We start from the raw sequence: 22,404 nt of genomic DNA, 5'->3' as shown, positions 1-22,404 counted from the left end.
CTTAAAATGCCTAGGAGAGAATATATTATAAAAAATACCATTTCATGGCAGTATTACCAATAAAACTACATAATGTAGTATGCTATTTAAGAGTGTTCATGAAATGCTCTGTTCTTGGATCTTAGCTACATCATTGTGCAGGAGAAGTTGTATCTGAGTAAACATGACAGACAGGCAGGCAGGAGGAGGAAGGTTGCAGAAGGCTGGGAATGGGAAGGAAGTCCAACAAAAAACCCAGAAAATGTCCACAAACCACTTTAAAAGGAGTTTAAAATTTTAAGGAAATCTCACCAAACACTGTAATAAAATTTCAGCATTTAAAAGAATGCTATCAAAAATTCTTACAGAAGCCAAGTAAGAAATTTATTACTATTACCATCAGCAACAATGAAATCCCAGCTATTTTGCCTTTCTTTTTGAGACAGGGATTTGCCATGGAGTTCCAGCTGGCCTCAAGCTCACAGCAAGCCTCCTAACTTCAACCTCCGGTGCTGGGATTACATGCACGAGCACACTGAGTTCCAGCCATTTCTAGTAACAATGAATTTTAATTTATGCCAGCTTTTTGTGTTAACTTAAAAATCAATCATTCTAGTACTTGCCTCACATGCATGAAGCCCTGACATCAGCCCCAGAATAACAAAAAGCAAAAACAACCTCACAACAATAAAACTCTATTTTCAGTCTATTTGTATTATGGCTTTAAGTTTTTTAAAATATTCTACAAAAATCCCTCATTTTGTTCTCTTACATTTCTGACACCCAAAATGCCATGCATAAATCATATTCACCTTATAGGAGGAAAAGTAGGGATTAGAAAAACTAGTTGAAGGTCTCTAGCTAGTTAGTATCTATAAAATAGATCCAAACTCAGATCTGAGGCCTCATTTCTCTTTTTTCCTACCACAGTACACTAATGCTTTTTCTCTTGGCAATTTCTAAGATGTTAAAACTGCCTCTTGAATAAGGTTCTTTATAAAGTTAACTCAGACGTTCTCCCCTTTGCTAATTTAGAGAATATTTAGGCTTAACATATTGTGGAATATCAGATGCCCAAATCTCAACTATCATTGCTTTAATTAATTTGTAGTTAATTAATCTTCAAAACATTTTATATCACAAATCCTCTCCCCTTCTGTTAGGATAATGAAATTGTGACCACATGTTAATTAGGTTAATTATGTTACAGGCCATAAATACTAGTCAAGATAAATTTGAGCCATACCATAGTTCCAGGCATACTCTGATGTTGCTGCAGTTTGAAAAATTTACTTATGAAGTCCTGTTCTGCCAGACATAGGGGCTCCAGTTCACTTAGTACCTGCTCAAAGATCTAAGGAAAATCAAAATGATTTTATAATAAAAGAACTGTACCAAAATGCTTAAATAACACTTTAATTCACTCTTCTGCAGAGACCACAGAGCTATACTCTCAATAATCTCTGTCCATGCACCCAAAACACAACAGAATTGCAAAGACAAGCTTCTAAAATTGGCAGGCCAATACAGTATTATTAAGATTCTACTGGACCACGGACCACAGAATACACAAAATAAAGCATAGTTATTTACTTTAAGTCTTGAAAGAGGAACAAAGAAAATCATTTTTTTTTCTGTCTGTATTTAGGAAAGGGTCTACAGGGTCTCACTATGTAGATCAGACTCGTACTGGTCCTCATGTTTTCAGCCTCCCATGTGCTGGGATTACAGGTGCGTGCCACCACACCCAGTCTTCATCGCCGGCTCAGCGTGTCCCTGGGATGGGGCAAGGCTGGTACAGCAGTCCAGGGATCAAACCCCAGCTGTTGCATTGTGCCTAAGCAGGCGCTTTACTCTGCTGAGCTATCAGGCTGGCCCCAGAGAAAGATAATTTTTAATATGATATATAGCAGTGTAGAAAATTGTTAACTGTTATCTGCTTCCTTAAACAACTTAGTTTTGAGATGCAAATATTTATTTTATTATTTATAAAAATAAACACTAACAAAAATTTTTTTAAATTGAAAATTCACATTTTAGTTGTTATTCAGTATATTTTTATTTTTAATTTTTTAATGTATTTGGTACAGGGTCTCACTATGCAGCTCAGACTTGCAGCAATCCTCCAATTTTCAGTCTCCCCAGGATTGGGATTACAGGCGTGTGCTACCATACCAAGACTCTGCAGCCAGCTCAGTGCGCTCAAGGGCGGGGCCAGCTTTAGTATGTTTTAAAGATTCAATTTAGAATAAGAATGTAAGACATGAATGATGTCTTAAAGATAACCCAAAAGCCTAAAGCCTTAAACACAGGTACACAATCAAAAGCTACTAGTAGAAAACTAATGTTAATATTTAAGAGTACTTGTTACTTTGTTTTACCTTATCAAATTTGGTTCTGTCGGCAACATCGAGATCAGAGGCAGACATGTTTCCCATATCCAGCAAAGAAGATGACTGAGATCTGCGGTTCCCTGAGCTCTGAACACTGAGCTTATTTAGACTAGAAGTAGATCCAGTTAATTTTCCAGAACTTCCATGAAGACCTAAGAAATAATAAAACTTTGAAAGTTGTGGTCTTTACGAATAAAAATTCCAGAGTATAAATGAGTGATTCCTTCTACAAGATAGCTTCTACTGTTTGATCTTCCAGGACTCATATTAGTGTACAAGTCTACCACAGAGGACACTTGTACAGTGTCCCTATCTTCCATTAACATTTGTGTCCTATTCCAGAGCATATTGTAAAGGAAGTAAAACTACACAGCACCTTACAAAAGGCCTGAAAGGTCCTTAAAAATCATATGGGCTATGTTCTACATAGTTGCACCATAAAGATAAAGCTGTCTCTGGTGGTACGTCTAGGCTAAAATAGATGAGGGTTTCTTTTCCATCTAAAAGACAGGAATATGAAAAAAGGTCTCTGAGTACCATGTTAGCAAACAAACTAGCATGACTTTGTTACATTTCTGCAGAAAACTGCTATATCCCAATATTAATCACCTCCAAACTAAACCAGTATATTAGGATGCACGACATGAAACTGTCCATTCTTGAACACTTTGTTCTACAAAATTCCTCAAATATGTAAGATTCAACCTAATATATTGATCATAGAAACTGCTTTTCCAGTAAGTGAACTGATTAACAATTTTAAAAAAACTATTAAATGCAAAAAGAAAAAAATATCCGGAGGACTTCTTACATTTAAAACACAACTGAAATGTAAGACACATAGTATAAGCTACCTGAGTTTAGATATTCATCATAGCTATGAGGAAAATGAGAACATTTAAAGAAATTTTTAGAAGAAAATTGTGATGCTTTAATTTAGAATTCAATATAAATAATAAAATATTTCAAAAGCATTCTTGAATTTTTAATTACTATTTGCTAATGATCAGAGAGACAAATGACATAGTAAGGACAATTAAAGATAAAACTTTGGCTTTATTATGCAAAATCTGACCACATCTGTAAGAATTTTAGTTTCTAAATGCAGCCTGAAATGAGAAGTATAAGGGTGAAGCCTTTGCATACATTTTTGACACAAAATTTTACTACTGACCAGATAATTTTAACTGTATTACATACATATTTCTTCAATATAGCCAAACTACCAGCAAAATATTGGTTTTCTTTACTCAGTACCTGGCAATGTGGAGCAATCTGTTTTTCTGGCATTAACTTTTTCAAGACAAGTAACTAATTTCTAGACATTAAACAAACATGCATTGAGAATACCTACTAATACACTACGCATACTCACTCTCTGTCTCCTGTTTGACAGCACTTTCTTTTCGAGGCAGTGTAGCTGTGATGGATTAGGTTGCAAGCATCAAAGACAAAGACAAGTTAATAAACTGCAATTTGCACAAACCATGCACAAGAGGAAGTTAAAGCTCTAGTTTAAAAGACACATGCAAAGAACCATGAGCATCAAGTAACAAGAAGTGCAAACACATGTTTAGTTGGTCAGCTACTGTTTGAGAAATTATGAGAGAAAAAATTTACGAATCTTTTAATGTACTGTTTTTATTCAAATATTCAGGAAAAAATATACTTGCCAACCCTCTCCCATATACTTTTAAATGACTTTTTTTTTTTTTTTAAACTTACAAAGCTGGTACATTTAAATTTATAAGACTAAATTTGTAAGCTTTTTTTCCTGAGAAACTGTAATAATTTAATACAGTAGCAATTTATTAGAATGAAGTTATAGACTTGGACATTAGCAATCTTATATTCTTGAAAGGAGTATCAATGTAGAAAATAATTTTATTCTACATCTGGTTAAAAAATATGTAAGTGGGATTTTAAGACCATTTTAAAATTAAACCAATTATCAACCTCAATTACTTCATAACCCAGAAAGTAAAGTACACATCATAATACTAACAATGAGGAAACGTGCAAAAGAAAGGGTAAAGTTGAAGGAAAAGATTTAATAGGGAATTTTAAAGCTCCTTCAAGGTCATGTGGCATTTATTTTGAAATTTCATTCTATATATTACTTATAGATCAATTTTGAAGTTTATCCTATGAAACAGTCTAAACTCAAGTTAGAAGTTAACATGAAAAGAAAAGGAATCATAGAAGGAAACAGAAAAATAAGGTCTATAATTATAATCTAAAAATATCTTAAAAACAGAACAATGTGTCAATTGACACTGTCTTCAACATTTAAGGCAAAAGCCCAAGTATCAGCCCTACCTTGCTGTTTCAGCACCCCACAGATCTTTCCTGCCTCCAGTGCTACCTTAAGCTCAAGGGATACGAAGTAAGAATCCCAGACACTAAAGTGGCCAACAGGGATCACAGGGCAGCTGAGAGCCAATCTGAACAGCACTTAATATTCAGGTAAAGTTTGAAGTAAATAATAAGTTCTTCTAAAATAATACCTAGCACAATTGCTGCACTCTCAGCACTGTTTATTATATAATAGCAATTATATACATAGACAGTAATTAATATTGAATTAATCTTCCAATCATCCCTGAATTTGGCTTTGTATTTAAGATTGCCTTTGAAATCAGTAAGATTTTGTTTAGTGGAAAAACAGATAAATTTTGACTCTGCACTTACAAGATTTCAAAATATTAAATATGAGGGAGAACAATAATTATGGAAATGTATATATTAAGAAATTAAAATCTCATATTTGGTTTTAAAATATAGAAAGCAAAAAATAGGTGATTTTATAGAGTACAAAGGAAAATATCAATCTTGGGGTAAAAATTCTTAGCCTCTGAATGAAATTGAAGTAAACCTTTTAATCAGAAAAGCTAATGATCTTTGGTGAGCCCTTGCCAACAAGAGTAGATACTTTCCTGGCATCTTTAACATATTTCAAATTGAGTTAAGAAAATACTACAGACTTGAATTAATAACTGTTCAAAGAGAAGTATCTGCCTGACTGTGATTATAATGATCATACAGTTTCCTTTTAAAAGACATGCTTCATCTTGCTATTCTTGTGAGCAGCTAGTCACCAGCATCTGTAAACCAGGATTTTCAAAGCAAGAAATACACAAAAGAATTTAAATGTTATACACATGTACTTAATTTTGACTCACTGAAAAATTATCCCTCCAAATTTTCAGATTTTAATTAGTATTAAAATTTCATTTAAGTGTAATTTGAAGAGATTTATAATCTACCTTATTCAGAACTTTTCAGTCATTTGTATTTGGCTTTAAATTTACTTTTAAAATGCTAATAAGCCAAAGTGTCAAAGATGAAACAAACTTTTTATATCTTCTGAATTAATTTTTCTTATATTGTGGCTTATATCAAAATGGCTGATACTATAATTTTTCAGGCCATTAACTGTCAACAAATTATTCTTTAGTACTTAATAGATATATAGAAGAGATACACTTAACACTGCCTTAAGACTATAAAAGTACCTTCTAAATCTGTATTGTGTGAATTTAAAATATTTTTTATTCTTTTTTTTGGTAATGGGGATCAAACTCAGGATCTTGTGCTTTCCAGGCAGGCACATATGCTGTTGAACTATCTCCCCAGTCCTAAAATATTATTTATTTTTTAAATGTATTTGGTTGTTGCAGGGTCTCACTATGCAGCTCGGAGTCCTGGTGATCCTCCTGCTTTCAGCCTCCCCAGCGCTGGGATTACAGGCATGTGCCACTATGCCCAGACTTTGGCTGGCTCAGCCTGCCCTGGGGTTGGGGCTGGCATGTGCTAGGGATCGAATTGCAGTCCCTGTGCAGAGCTATCTTGTCAGCCCCTAAAACATATTTTTTAACAAGATTATTTAAGAACTTCTCAAAGAGTTAAAAAGAAAAAGTTCAAATCTCAGGTTAATGCAATGGTAACATTAAGATACTATTATACTTGATTTAAATTGTATTTTTATTTCATTTATCTTAATGTGTATCTGACTTGCTTTCATATACTGAAGAAATCTAGCAATATAAAATGATTCACTAACAAGTGATGACAAATATACCGAATGAAAACATTAAACATGTAACTGCATTAATAATATGCTCTTTACTCAAAAAAGCATAACATATCCACAGTGAAAACATTAACAAGGATATAAACACACCACTGTTTAAGAACAATCAACCTTTAGGATGAGTTAGCATTTCTGTTTCCAAAAGCCTATTATCCCAAGGCTCTTAAGTGTCTTTACAGAAGTGCAGCATATTTATAGATTCAAACCATGTCAAATATCTGGATTAGTGTACTAATATATTGGTGTTGTATTTTTCAAAAACAAAAAATCATCCACCAAAGACAATCTTTCTGCCCTAAAGAGTAGAAACATATACTATCAATTTTCAGACCTGCTTCCTGATGACAGGAGTCGCTCAGGCATATAGGCTCCTTTAAACAAGCAAATGCTAAACTCATTATTCTAAAGGGGAGCTATGCAGACACGGGGAGGAGTGCAGTGGCCTTTTAAGGCCGGGTCTGGACTTGAAGAGGCACAAAAGTCCATCCAAAGGGAACTCCAGAGACGGTGCATGCAAGAGCAGAACGTGGCCTCGGCACATCGCTTCCTTGACTTGAATCTTTCACTGGCTATTTTTTTCAAATAACATTTTTGCCCAATCAGAAGTAACAACAAGTAACATGTTTCAAATATATTGCCTTAGGAAAGTAAGTTACAATCACGGGGAAATTTTGGTGAGACTTTTATAGTTTCTGTGTGTGGGAGAGATACTTAAATTGTCCTTTTTGATTCAAAATAGCCAGTGAGAAGAAGCCAGGAAACACTTTCAATTCTCTGTAGAAAGTAATGAATTCAGTGATCAGTAACTAACCTCCACCTGTTAAAAAAAACGCCTTTTTGGTAATCAGAAAGACTTAACTGAACTCTACACATTAGTCTAATAATTTCTCTACCAGACTACTCTACATTTACTCATCAACTACTTTTCCTATAAATATATTTTTAGTCACAGCTTAAATGCACAATGGCTGCCAGATGTAGAATTTTAACAAGTAAAACATATTTACAGATAATCTTTATCTATGAAATACTCATAAATCAAATGTATTAGACCTCTTCTTTCATTAGATCTATTGCATTTTTTTCTACCTTGTTCATACAGTCAAAGAATTATCTGTCATAAAACCATTCTTAACAGAAAGACAGTGAGCTGACATGCCAAAGCTTACCAAACTTCTTGCTTTCTTTAGTTGTGCCCGTCATCTTGATCTTTGCAACTTCAAAAAAATCTTTGATTTCTCTTTCATACAGTCGGGATAAATAATCCATGTAATTCTTAAAATAAATATAACATGCGCTTATTAATAAAACACATACAATTTCTGTTTTTCAACCTTCCCCCGAAATCCTTTGTGCTTCTTTTGAATTTTGTGGTCCAAAAATTTAATGCTTTTAAAGGCAAGCTATATTCTGCCTTTTAAAAAATTAGTCATTATAATATTAACAATTTACAAAAATTGGAAGTTGAACATAATCACACTTGTATTTCCATTTTTATATATTACTTTTCTCATACTGTAAATACTTGCAATCATACTGGGCAGGATATTTAAACCCGGATGATTACACTTCTGCCCCATGTTGTAATAATGATAACACAGTATTCTGCTTTGCTAGTGTACCAATACCCAACACAGGACCCAGAAGTAGTTTCAATGTTTTACTATGACAGCTAATGCTTACTTAAGTTTTTGGTTTCTAGTGAATTATTTCCTTGGAATAATTCCCAAGCTTGCCAAGGGTCAAAGACCATCGGAATCTTTTTTTTTCTCTTTGTGGTACTGGGGTCAAAGCCAAGGCTTCCTACATGTTAGGCAAGTGCATTAGCACTGAGCTATATCCATAGCCCAGGCACAGGAATCTTTATGGTGCTTCTTCCACACTGCTGCTATGCTGCATGATAAAAAACAGAGTCAATAGCAATGAAACAGGTCCAGCAAGATAGCTTAGCAGACTAAGTGCATGCTTAGGCGAGCACAGGGACTGGGGTTCGATCCCCAGCACAACATGCCCCTGAGGGTTTAAAAACAGCTACTGAGACCTGGTGCAGTGGCACATGCCAGTAATCCCAGAGCTGGGGAGGCTGAAAATAGGAGGATCACTAAGAGTCTAGCTGCTTAGTGAGAACCTATACCATACATGTTAAAAAAGAAAAGCAATGGAGGATAACACTTCCACTGAATCTTTAGTAGCCTAGGTGCTACCCTAAAATAGATAACATTCAGTCAGCACTTAATTAGTTCATCTCGTAGTTTTTGTAATTAACTTTATTAAAACAGCCTGATGGGCTGTCCTTTAAATGAAAACATCTATTATTTAGCATATGAATTTATTTCCTCAATCTGCTTACCATCACATAAAAATACCTGGGCCTTCAAGAGTGCTTCCTCAGATGTGGGAGATCAGATCTTTTTCCAAGTTTTAAATTACATGCCATTACAAAGAGTCTGACTAAACTTAAATAATAGGAAGTTTAAGGTGTTTTAAAGATGAAGGGTACCTTTCAAGTAAATGTGAGTTCACTTTGGGTGAGCTCTCACTTCATGAGATCCTAGGAGAGAGAGAGGAGGGGAAAGGAAGAGAGAAGAGAGGGGGGTGGGAGGAAAAGAGAGGGGGCGGGGGGAGAGAGAGAGAGGAACGGAGGGACAGAGGGAGGGAGAGGTGCAAGCAGGTAGGTGGGCTGGGGATGTACTTCATTGCTAAAGCCATTTGTTTGATTGGGTCAATCTTCATCAAGAAAAACGTAAAATAAAAAGTTTGTAAAAAGGTTAGTCAAATGGGCATTTTTTAAATTTTTAAATATATTTGGTATAGGTTCTCACTATGCAGTTCAGACTCGTAGTGATTGAACTCCGGACCTTGTGCTTGCCAGGCAGGTGCTTACACCACTGAGCTATCTCCCCAGCCCCAAAGGGGCAAATCTTTGCCATCCTTTGTATAATTTACAAAAAAAAAAATACAAATTTTAATTCCTATTCCATTGTGCTGTCTCACTTTTTCAGTGGGATTTAAATGATCAGCTACTTGTCTTCCTGGTATTCAAAAAAATTCACTATTTGCTAGATAGGTATTGCTGTTTCAAGTCACTCATTTACTGACTACTGAAAGAGGTCACACTGGGTATATGCTCCTTCTAGCATCAAAATTCAGCTACCCTCAGTTAAAATGCTATCTCAGTCATTTTTTTCAATTTTATTTTGTGCTGTCTACAAAGTCTTCTAGAGATATCCATGATTTTTCCTTTTCTTTGCACAATAAGGCAAATTCTACAAATGCGGAGCTAAGGTTTGGAGATGTCTGAGTAATCTCCAAGCCTATCAATCTGAGCAGGTTATTAGGAGAGGAAAGATCCTTCCTTACCCAATCATGGATGCACCATCTCTATCAGCTATACTACATACATAAGCCTGAGCCACAGCTAGGGGTCATGTTCCTGGGGAGGAACAAATCTGGGCAGCTGAACTATGCAACTAAAGCACTTCTGTTTCCCTTAGGGTCTAATATATACACCCAAACTAGACTTTGCTTTGATTGAGCATTATCATAGCTGGGATATCCTGCCATGGATAAGTGACTCTTATCCCTGAAGAATATGGAACAGGTTTTCCCTATTCTTTCTAAAAAGTATTAACTATATATATACGCCCAAATCAGTATCACCATAATCAGGTGATATTTCTTAGTGAAGAAATACTGGTTTGTCTGTTTTCTTCATTCAATACCTTCATTCCTTTTTACTTTTTTTTAATAAAATGTGTTTTTTGGACAAGACTTGAGTAAACAAATTAGATCATGAAGGAAAAGAAACATAAGGCACAAAAGCTCAAACCCCAGGACCAAGTAATATTTCTGGGAAATAAGTCAGTTTCATTTAAAAAGCACATTAATATTGTTACTCAAAAATATTCTGAGTAGGGCCGGGGGTTTGATCCCTGGGCCTGCCGTGCTGGCCCCTACCCAGGGGAATGCTGAGATGGCAACTGGGACTGGGCATGGTGGTGCATGCCTGTAATCTCAGCTCTTGGGAGGCTGTAAATGGGAGAGTCACTACAAGTCCGATCTAGTAGTGAGACCCTCTACACCCTGTAGATCCTTTCAGAAAAATACAAAAAAAAAAAAAAAAAAGAATTCTGAGTAGAAAATGATTCCACAAATCATTACTATGCTGCCTCTAGTCTTGTTTCTTCATTTAAATTACATTAATGAATACTGCATTATATATAAAGGTAAGGCAATAATACTGAGAACACAATTAGGTAAAAAGCATATTGATTACTTATTTGAATATTCACCAGAGGACAAAGCACTTGTTGGCACAAAAGTCTTAAAGAGATAAAATTTGTATTTAATTATTCAAAATACTAATCCTTCTAAAATGTCAAAAGGCCAAAAATTCCAGTCCTGAAAATGTATGTAGTCTGATACATATAAAAGAAAATCCTGCTGGTTGTGGTGATGTATACCTGTAATCCCAGCACTCAGGTTGAGGCAGGAGGATCACTGTCAATCTGTGGCCAGTCTGAACGGCATAATGAAACCCCGAAGACCAAAAACCAAACAAAAAAACCTGTCAGATACATTGATACAAGTGGACTGCTGATAGGAATACATAATCTGCCCCTTTCTTGGTATCACACATAAATCTGTGTGTTGCTGAGGACTGAGTCCTGGTCCCAAGTATGGTAGGCAAGCATTCTGTCACTGAGCCACCCCTAGGACTTTCTCACAAACCTTTGCCCAAGCTTGAGAAAGATATCTTGGAATTGGAAAAAGTCGTATGTTTTGTCTTGATAGGATGACAATAGTGAAATTATTAATGGAAAACCAACTCCTATTTAATGTCTTAGATTCATGCTTTAGGAGAAGCACTCAAATGTCACCTTTTCATGATTCTTCCTCTTCTCATCCCATTTGAAAGTGGAACCTTCCCCACCCAGGCCCTGGCATTCCCAAAGCACTCAGCAGAGCTTTCTAATATACTACAGAATTAACTTCTAGTCAATGCTGTATCCCATGTGGAACAGTGTTAGCATTTACTAGGTGCTCAACCCGACTTCTGAGTATGGGAATGAGTGGCTCTGCCTCTCCCCAGGTGCCAACTGTAGTCCCCATCACACACCACTGTCCTGATCTGCAAGCCTTACTGTAGGTCTGCCAGCATCCTGTTGCTTCTGCCTCTCTTCTGGCCTCTATTCTCTCGCTATTCCTTATGTCCATCTTCCTAGTTAAAGAATTCATTTCATCTGAATTATTACATTATGTTAACTGTTTTTCTCTAATCTTTTCCTGTGCTCGAGGAATGGCATCGAGTCCCACAGCTTGGCCACCTTTTGAGTGACCGAGGGACTGACAGCAGTACTAGGGACTGAACCCACGCCTTGTGCTCCACCACTGAGCCATGGCACCAGCCTTTTTGTATTTTACTTTGAGAAAAGCTCTTGTGAAATTGCCTGGAATGCCAACCTCCTGCTTCAGCCCCTGGAGTAGCTGGTACTGTAGGTGTATGCCACTGTGCCTCGCTCCCACAGCTGCTCTTTTTCGACATTTCTCACACAGAAGAGTATGACAGTGCTTTAATCATGCCGACCCTCCTGATCATCCTATGACAGTCTATTTTGATCACTTTTGCCTGCACATCTGCTCTCCCATCTCAGAAGCCATTTGCCCCAATTCTGCTTTATTTAAGCCCACTCATTATTTAAAACTCAACTGAAGTCGAACATTTTCCATGAACTTTTCCCCATGGCTTCAGGACAAGGACTTCTGCAAACTATCACATATTTAAACTCACTCGCAGTTGAGTTTAGCGCTAGCACTTAATTTTACTTGTGTTTGTGTGTAATTCTTCCTGGTCAGATTTAGAGCTGCTTAGAAGTAGGCACTTGCTTACCTGGCCCAAGATACCCAGCATAGGAGAATGGTGCTTAACCAAAAGGTCTTTTGTTCTATCTTAACAGAACAAGCTGTACATGCTTAGGAAGTAAGTGCCTCATTTTACACCCTCCTACTTCCATAAAGAAACTCAGCATCTAATTACCACACTAAACTAAAATGAATGATGCTTTAAGCTATAGTAAGGCTTAATACTATTTTATACTAAAGTTCAAAATTTAACTCTTCATTTAAGTAAATAAAATTAGGTTAACAAGTACTCAGAAATTCACTTATTTTCTGCTTTACTAAGAACATACTTCATTATTTATTTGTTTGTGTATTAGGGATTGTACTCAGGACCTTGTGCTTGCCAGTCAGTGCTTAAAAGCCACTAAGCTATCTCCCTGGCTTTAATTTAATTTTGGTACTGGGACTGAATCTGGGACCTTGCACTTGCTAGGCAGGTACTTATACCACTGAGCTATATCCCCAGCCCAATGCTTCAGTATTTTAAACTTGGGGAACAGAATATAGAAGCTCTTGATTCTGAAAGATTATACTTTGTATTCAGTGATAAATGATGTCAAATCTGTACCTCTGGGCTGGGGAGATAGCTCAGTAGAATAAGCACTTGCCTGGCAAGTGCAGCATCCTGAGTTCAATCCCCAGACTGCCGGGGGTGGGGGGAATCCATACCTTTGTCAGTCCCTCGTATTTTCCATAATCTGTATTCTTGAGCCATTCCATCAGCTTGGCATATCGGAGCAAGTCTCTATGAAATGGATGATGATTGGGTAAAGTCAGTTCAACAGAGTGCTGAGCAAGAGTTGAACTCTGATCATGACCCTAGAGTGAGTAAGTAAACAAGTATCACTGACAAAGAAACATTATAACAATCCCAAATTCTAAAAGATGACCAATGGTGGCCAGGCAAAGCCAGCCAAACACAGAATAACAAAACCCAAGCATTTACTTGCCTGACTGTGTCATCCTATGTGTATCAACTTTACACTACCCATAAAATAATCACCAACCTTCAAGAATCTCACTCTGACAAATTAACCATTCATTCTGGATTTTAAAGGTGTAGAGAATAAATGTTTAATCAAACTTTTCTCTTTCTTTCTTTCTTTCTTTCTTTCTTTCTTTCTTTCTTTCTTTCTTTCTTTCTTTCTTTCTTTCTTTCTTTCTTTCTTTCTGTGGCAGGCTCAGCCCACCATAGGGGTGGAACTGGCGCAGCACTGGTGCCAAGGACTGAACCACGGTCCCTGTGCATTTGCCTAAGCTTGCCTAAGCAGGTGCTTCAGATTGCTGAGCTATCTTGCCGGTCTAAGCTTTTCCATTTCATATTGCATCAACTTTACAATGTATTAAGCAAATATACTTGTAGATACAGAGTGTACTAAGAAATACACAAAAGGGAAATAGCTCAAAACAGAAAATGCCTACATGATGTTATTCTCATTATACTCTGTAACATTTAACACATAGAGGACAAACTGTAATTTTAAATTTTCCTTTATACTAGTTTGTCAAATAGCTAACTACATATGATTTTATTTTTAAGCCTTGATGAAGCTTTTATAGTCTAAATGAATGAGCTAATGGTGTTATACACCATATATAACCTGACTTTTGCTTTGGAAAATATGGACCTGGTATCCAGTAACTGTATTCTATAAGAAATTGAGGCTCAAAGGATTAAGTGGCTTGTCAGGTCACAAAGGAAGAATACTAGATTGGAACTGTACTTGTCTAAGTCTCACTTCTGTCTTCTTGTAACAATGTGCCAAGCAAATCCACCTTGGCTGAACTTAAAAATGACAACTGCCTAGTACAGTGGTCCCTCACTTACTACAGAGTATGTGTCACACCCTCAAAATAAGTGAAATCAGCGAATCAGTGATGTTATATTTATTTTAGTATTTATATATATATTTGAAGGATTTATAAACTCTTCCCACACTCTTACAAACCTCCAATATGACAAGTTGATGAAACGGATCAATAGTACAGATTATGGAAAATAAGAGGGACTGACAAAGGTATAGACGAAATCAATTATCACTGAATACAGAGCAAAGAACCCCACACTATCAATTTTTCCTGGTTGCACTCAAATTCAGTGCATTTTACTTCATTTTCATTTCCTCTAAGGTATCTGCATAATCGACCTCATCATTCTGGAATCATAAGGCCAAAGTACAGAATCACAAGGTCTCTAGAGAAACCCAGCCTGAGTGCGTGGGAAGGCAAGGCAGAGCAGAGTATCCTTTCAAAACAAATGCTTCAAAAGCCACCAAAAGAATTTCCAAAAGGACACGTTCTTTATGCAAGAACAGATTGAACTTCATCAGCCTTAATCTGACTGCCTGCTTAGTATATCACAGTCCTTTTAACTGGTCTAATTCTCTTAGCTTAATGTCTTTCTAGGTACACAGATCCCAAGTAAATGTACAAATTATGGGTAAAAATTTTGAAATTCAGAGGAAGCTGAGTGTGTAAGATTTAAAAGGCCAAATAAACAATAAGTAATACAATAATCATTGTTCATTTCCTATCATTTTGTTTTATTTCTTTTGAATTATTTGAGACAAGGTCTTGCTATGCAGTACAGGCTGGCCGTGTGATTATATTTTGTAGCCCCCAGGCTGGTCTCAACCTCACAGTGACTCCTCCTGTCTCAGCCTCTCAAGTGTTGGGATTACAGGCCTGTGGCACTATGTCTGGTTCTGGTGCTGGTGTGGCACAGCATGTGGGACTTGGGACCTTGTGCTTATAAGGAAGGTGTCCATGTCTTTGAGCCATCTCTCCAGCCCCTCATTTTGTTTTAGAATTATGTATCATTATTTATTTTTCTTTCTTAAAAAAAAACCGACCATGCTTAGAGTAAGAAGCATTTTAAGTTTCATTAGAATGGTAGTTAATATTTCTTCTCTAGTAGAAGTATTAATAGGAAAAGGAAAATGCATCTAAAATGAAGTTATTAGTTTGGTGTAAAAATGACATTTAAAAAATAAAATAGTGGGCTGGGGCGACAGTTCAGTGGACTAAGCACCTGCTTTGGCAAGTACAGGGACCAGGGTTCAATTCCCTGCTGGGCAGGCCCCGCCACTGTGGTGCACTGAATCAGCGAATGGTGGTGCATGCCTGTAATCCCAGCACTGGAGAGGTTGAAAACAGGTGGATCACTAGGAGTCCGAGCTGCATAGGGACTCTGTACCAAATACATAAATGAAAAAAACAAAACATAGTGAAAGTAGATGGCAGAGTTTTTTTTTTTTTTTTTTTTTTTTTTTTTTTTTAAAAGGATCTTTACTTGGAAAAAAGAAGGGCCAGGGAGATGGCTCAGTAGAATAAGCACTTGCTTGGCAAGCGCAAGGGCCTGAGTTCAATCCCCAGTTCCACCAAATAAATACATACATACATACATAAAAAAACTGATGATTTGGTCAGGGTTTTAATGTTTTCTTGATTGTAGTGACTTGTAAATTTTAAATAGACAAGGAATTGGTGTCTTAAAGTACTGTGTTATGATCAGCAGATTACTTCCAATGGATTGTTTCATACGTTACTACACTTGCTATAAACTAATTGCATAAACTGTTGAAGTCCTACTAGATTTGTACTTCTTCGCTGGACTCCTAAGTCCTTAAAACACACGTTGGATTAAATCTCTTTAGCACTTATGAGCTGGAGGTCTACAATCAGCAACCTTACACACATTGTGGTAGAGTTTTACATACATTAATCTTAACTCTTCCTTCAAAGCATCTCAATAAGAAGGAGCCATTTCTTAGTCCCTACATATGAATGATGGCAAATATATAACAGAATACAAAGAAAATCTGGGAACTGACAAAGAGATGTACTATAATAGGCTACTCAGATTTTCCCAGCTTGCTGTCCTCCAATCAAGAATATCAATTCCCATGCTTCTCAACTCCTTTGCTTAATGACCTGATGCACTAAATCCAACACAGAAAATCTTTCTTGTACTCAGTACATCTTTTTTCAGCAGCACATCCCAGGCTGTGGCAGTATTTTGAGTTTTAACATACACTACTCACATGTAACAATATATATTAGATTTTTAGAAATGGGAAGCATTCACATTAACAAAGCCATTGATTAAGGCAAAGAGGCAAAAATTATAAGTACTTGCATGCTATAACGAACAGTTATGTGTACAAAAAGGACTACTGTTATGACTGGTATTTTCAATATCATCTACAAATGTGGATGATATTCTTGTCCACCGTGTCATTTTTAAAACTGAAGCATCATGTAGAAATAGATGTTACTGAAATAATGATCGTAAGAAAAATGTGTGTTAGTTTTCTATGTGGCTTTTAAGTATACTTTCTTCTTAACACTTTTAGACCATGTGAAATGCTGAGGGGTCTTCCCTGGCTCTCCCTCCCAAGCTTGTTATTAGGTGGCCTCCGTAATGTTCCTGCAGTATCATCAACACTGTCCTTCCTGACACCCATCTGTCTGTCTTCCCAGCTTATGAGCTAGAGGGGTAGGAGCAGCCTTTTACTTATCCCAAGCCCATGGCTAGTATGAATCTTAATCATCTGGCATATAAACAACTACTTAAGTAAATGAGTGAGTCAAAGGATGACAGAAAGAAAGGCAAGCCAAATACTAGTAATGCCTTTTTGGTCAAATTAATCCGCTTTAGGACATTAAAAAACTGTTGCAAATATGGTTAATAGGTGACTTAAATCAGTAAGTTATGCTGTAAGTCATAAAACTTCTGCTAAGTTTAGCAAACCTCATAGAGAAAAAAAAAAAAAAATCAAAGAAGCTTCAGCCAAATTTGATGTACTCACAGGAACCGAAAGAAAGTAGGTCCTGTTATAGAGTTGAAGGAGGGCCTGAGTAAACTAATTGGAAATAAAACATAGTAAATACAATTGTTTCAGAATACTGCAAAGTGAAAATGACACCAAATCAATGTTTTCAGAGAATGTCTTGATGAGTAAGATTTACCCCCAATTTTTCTACTCACTAATCCAAATAAAAGAGAAAAACATTAAGAAACCTAGCTTATTAAAACAGCCATTAAAATGCCTTCCATATGTTATTGCTACATTCTGAACTATCCATTTCCATACAGAAAGGAAGAACAAACATTTATATGAGATTAAGTCGACTTAAATTCACAGGTGAGCTAGTCAGTTATCACATGTACACTACATCTATAAGAACAGAGCCGATGAAACATTAAAATACTGCAGTAGTCTTGCTTGTTCTCATCTCAAAATACTGAAAAACAAGTTCAACAGTAAACATACTAAGTTTGCATTTTTATAAATAAGAATGCATATGTTATGTGCAATCAGTTGATATGGACATTTGATTTAGAGAATGTGTTTATGAATAAATAAACATGTATTTTAAAATCTTACAATCAACTAAATGTGAGAAGGAAGAGATTTCAACCTTAACTGAACACTTTAAAGTTTTGTGAGAATTTAAGTTTGGGTAATACAAGTAAGCTACAGAAACATTTCAGTTTTAACAAAATAAAGTTACCTGTTGAACAAAAACATTGTTCAGGTGATTGGCCAGTCTCCTGGCAAAATGTTCTCGTAAATCACTGAAACGCTGCTGCTGCTGTTTGACTGCCAGAAGCATGTCATGGCCTGAAATCAGAACATTTCTTGACTGATTTATTAAGGATAAAAAGATTTTCTTGATGAATTTATTAAACATTGCACTTGTAGAGATGGAGTCTAGTCATCAGTTTTAATAGCCCCTACTAGCAATCCTGATATGCACTCCAGTTTGAGAATCAGGGTCTAGAAAAGGCAACTGCTCTCTTTTCTAGCCAAACCATCTACTTTGTGCTAAGTTTTGTGGACAGACATAAAGAAATACTAGGGGTCAATCAGTCACTGGTGGTCAATCAGAAAGAACTGAAATGAAAAAAGACTCAGTATCCACAGAAACATCCTGGGAAATAAGTGAAACTTATTTAAGTAGCTAATAGTGTAACCACTTGGCCCATGTTATTCCTTGTCAAAAATCTACATCAAGTTGCAGTCTAAATCTCAATTCTTGGTCCGATTTTATTTGCCTCAGTGAACATACCTGGTCGAAGGGCTACATTCATGCACTGCAGAAGGGCATCGGCAGCATTGGTGCAGGCCTCAATTCCTCGGGAAGAAGCAAGATCTCCCTCTTGAAGGGCCTTTATATGGCCTTTGGCCAAGTCCATGTGGTTCTGGAATACGTAAATACACCACTTGCACATACAACTGGGGCTACTTACAGGCAAGATGCTACTCAGTTCTGTTTCTAGGTCTTTGGAATTATTTTCAATCTAACTTTGGAAATTGGGAAATGTTACAAATAGGTTTTATATATCATCATTAGTCCCTCTGTTTTGTTTGGTACTTATAAAAATACCTACCACAAGGAACTCTATTTCTGACAGGAGTTTCACATTATTAGTGTTACTAAGATGGATTAGGTGGTTGCTTTCAGAGATCTGATCCATTTGTTCTTTTACGCTTTGGAGCATTTCCTCGTAACTGCTCAGTTTTAACTCAATCTGATCCACCTCCTTCAGAGCCTCGTCCAGCAGCTTCATCAGGATGTTCACTTGTTTTTCAGAGGCCATGATTGACTGGATGTTGGCCTACAAATTCAAAGACCAAAAAAGCCCACTTCATGTTACGTTAGTATGTTAAAGATGTACAAAGATGAAATACAGTTAAACCTTTTTGAAAGCAGAGTAACAAAAATTGACATATAACTACAGACCTACCTTAGTCTATCATTTTGTTTCACTTTTTACAAGACATTTCATGAAGCTACACTTGTCTCTGCATCAAGGTCAGGGACCATGCCTTAGTATTCTGTATTTCCATGGACTACACATGTAGAATTCTGCCCCCAGATGAATCATTAATAAAACCACACTGTCACTGCTGCAAATTTAAGGCCATTAGGCCATATCATCTCTAAGGTTTCTTCTGCTACCATAGAAATGTTTCTCATGTCTTACATTTATGTGAAACCCTAAGTAAAAGCCTACTCACCTATATCTTAGTTCAGAAGGCAATAATGTCATACCAGTATCTGATGGGTATACAGAACTAAATTATAATTGTAATAGTACTGGTTTGGTACTAAGTAGAAGTACAAGAGCATACAGACAAAAGGAAGCTCCATCATCAATTTTCTTTTCTCTTTCACTTATGTTGTTCTGTCTCCAAACAGCACAGTTATCACCATCCCCTTATCATTACTTTCTAAATGTTCTGGCTACTGATTTTAAAGTCTCTGAAATAAGTAAGGTATCAACTCTGGATTAAGCTATGAAGTAACATGATGATTTTTTTTTTTTACAGGCACATTTTAGATATACATATAACAATCATCAGAGAATCTGTACCTCTATATGACACAACTTGCTTCTTTTTTTCTCCATTCTCCTCCCCTCCCTACTCATAAAAACTTTTGAACATTTTCCTCCCATTTCCCAATTACACATTTTGGTACTTACATCCACATTTGGCTTCTCATACCAAAGAAATAATGTGGTACTTAAATATGTGTCCTATTTCATCTAAGAGTATGGTCTCAAGGTGCATCCATTTAGCTAGAAATATCTCAAGCTTATCTGTCTTTATGACAGAGTAGTACTGCATTGTATTAAAAACGTATCTTTTTTATTCATTCATTGCTTGATGGGCATCTCCACTGTCGCCAATATTTAGCTATTACAAACTGTGCTGATATACACATGGGTGCGCATATATCAATGTGCTGTGGCACTTTTAATTCTTTCAGGAAGATACGAATAAGGGAAACAGCTAGATGAAACTGAACCTCTAGTTTTAGTCTTTTGAGGAATCTCCACTCTGATTTCCATGGTGGTTGCACCAGTCTACACTCCCACCAACAGCGAAGAAGGATTCCTTTTCCCCATATGCCACCAGCATTTGTTATTGGTTGATTTCTTCATAACAATCATTCTTTTTGGAGTGAGATGAAATTTGTTTTAATTTGCACCTCATGAATGAGCAATGATATTGACTTTTTTTTTTTTTTTTTTTTTTTGCGAAACTGGGGATTGAATTCAGGCCCTTGCGCTTGCCACGGAAGCACTTATTCCACTGAGCCATCTCCCTGGTCCCTACCATTTTTTAATATATTTATTTGTCATTTGTACTTCTTCAGCTGAGACTATTCATCACAGATACCCATTTTTTGGATTGAGTCTTAAATTTGGGAGGTTTGATTTTTTTTTTTTCTTTCTTTTTGTATTTTAGGGAAGGGTCTATAGGGTGTTCAGGGTCTTACTACTAGATTGGATTGCAGTGATCCACCTGTTTACAGCCTCCCAAGAGCTGGGATTACAGGTGCGTGACACCATGCCCAGTCTATTTTCTTCTTTTTTTGTAAGTTTGATGTTTTGAGTGACACAGGATGATGAAAAAGTTGGACAAAAATTAAATAATATCTTATACAATGGACATTACAGTTATATATCAGTTATTTTTACATGCTAGTCACAACTCCACTGTCAAGTGCAGCCCAACTCTTAAGGGTCAGCAGGGCTCAGAATCTGCTCATGTCAATTTCCACTTTAACATCTTGAAATCTCCTCTAGCCTTTGCTTCCAGTGGGTTTCAGGAACTTGTAAGGGTGAATTATTCATGGAGTTTCTCTAGACTCGAGTAAAAGCCTATGAGTTCTGTACCTTTCATATACTCATATACTCAAACTTTTTAAGCCCTTAAAATGTTCCCTATTCTATGAAGGACTGCTTAAATGCTTCCCTTTTTGGAAAGCCGAACAAACAAAAAATTCCCAAATGACTTGCTTTAGATTATTCTCACATAAGTGGTACAGTGCACTTAAGACTACAGACTCAGAAATTGTGCTTACAAATTAAAAGGTTCTATTCAAAAACATTTTAGTGGGCAAGCCTGAGATCATTTTTCCTTTGGCTCTCCCGTTTTCACACTTATTCTGCTCCCTTTTAAATGACTCACTTATTTCAGCCTCATCTATCTCATTTTAATTTGTACTATCTTTTCCCCCCAACCACTAAAATAGTGCTTTTGGCAATGAACTATTCTGAGGTAGTTTGAAGTCTGGGGCAATTAATTCCTAAGATGGTTTTTGGTTGTCTCCTTTTTTCTTCTATCACTTTGTATCAAGAGACTTCCAAATTTCATAATCTCTGCCAAATGCCTTGACTAATGGCACTAGTAACATACTCATAAAGACAGCAATATTCACACTGTAAAGTCTAAAGTGCTGAGGCAGTAAAATATGAACATTGCCTTCGCAATCTGCTACACATCACTTATTCATAGATTACAAGAAAGTCTTACCCCGTCTAGCACCTGCAGCTCTCGGGATAGCTTTTCTGCAAAGGCCTCAGCATTAGAGATTGCATACTCACAGCCTTCCATCATTATTTCAATATCTTGCTCTTCCCTTGCATTTAACTCTTGGTACTCATCTACTGACTCTTCATCACCACCTGTCACACTCTGATTCTCTCCACTTGGAACAGATTCTTAAAGAAGGTGAAAATTCACAATTGTCACTAAAGTAGGAAGGAATAGAGCAAGGCATTTATAGCTAGGAAGCCTAGTTATAATAAGCACAGGCCACATTTGTAGACTGAAAAACAGGGAAGAATGATGCAAACTATATGAAAAAAGCCCAACTTTATTTTCTTAATGAAGAATCATATTTTAATGAAATGTTCTAAAAAGCAATAAATAAAAGGCATGCATCTAATACACTGGATTTTAAGGGCTAACCAGACTTTAGCTTCAATTTCCCCAAACATAATTAGAATACACGAGGCACAGATACCCAAGGAAGTGAACCTAATGTGCTCTTCCTACCCGAAGTGGCTGCTGCTAACAAAACAATGACATTGTGAATTGAATATACGTGAAAACAATCCCACCCCAATGATTTTCTTTCATTTTTTAGATCTTTATATTTTTGAGTATGTTTTTCCTTTCAAATGAGTTTTAGTTGAAATGCAAAATACACCTATAATTCACAACCTATTCTAGC

General features: G+C 36.4%; 1 protein-coding gene across 9 annotated transcripts in view; it reads right to left on the bottom strand.

The window, feature by feature from the left end:
• The window catches only part of LOC101586595 (exocyst complex component 1), a 49,605-nt gene that overhangs the window by 11,630 nt on the left and 15,571 nt on the right, over positions 1 to 22,404 (bottom strand). For 3 of the 9 annotated variants that reach the window (XM_023710927.1, XM_023710926.1, XM_023710928.1), the window contains 10 exons: positions 21,702 to 21,889; positions 18,764 to 18,991; positions 18,442 to 18,574; positions 17,884 to 17,993; positions 17,178 to 17,231; positions 13,036 to 13,185; positions 7,635 to 7,740; positions 3,748 to 3,792; positions 2,361 to 2,524; positions 1,226 to 1,333 (listed from right to left, as the gene is read on the bottom strand). In XM_023710927.1, coding sequence (XP_023566695.1) covers positions 1,226 to 1,333; positions 2,361 to 2,524; positions 3,748 to 3,792; positions 7,635 to 7,740; positions 13,036 to 13,185; positions 17,178 to 17,231; positions 17,884 to 17,993; positions 18,442 to 18,574; positions 18,764 to 18,991; positions 21,702 to 21,889 — 1,286 coding nt within the window. The remainder of the gene's footprint in view (positions 1 to 1,225; positions 1,334 to 2,360; positions 2,525 to 3,747; positions 3,793 to 7,634; positions 7,741 to 13,035; positions 13,186 to 17,177; positions 17,232 to 17,883; positions 17,994 to 18,441; positions 18,575 to 18,763; positions 18,992 to 21,701; positions 21,890 to 22,404) is intronic. The other 6 variants (XM_023710930.1, XM_004627522.3, XM_023710932.1 and 3 more) reach the window with 4 other exon arrangements.

This window comes from Octodon degus, unplaced genomic scaffold, assembly GCF_000260255.1.
Source record: "Octodon degus isolate 3935 unplaced genomic scaffold, OctDeg1.0 scaffold00019, whole genome shotgun sequence".
Taxonomy (NCBI): domain Eukaryota; kingdom Metazoa; phylum Chordata; class Mammalia; order Rodentia; family Octodontidae; genus Octodon; species Octodon degus.
This window is presented reverse-complemented; position numbering and strand designations above follow the sequence as displayed.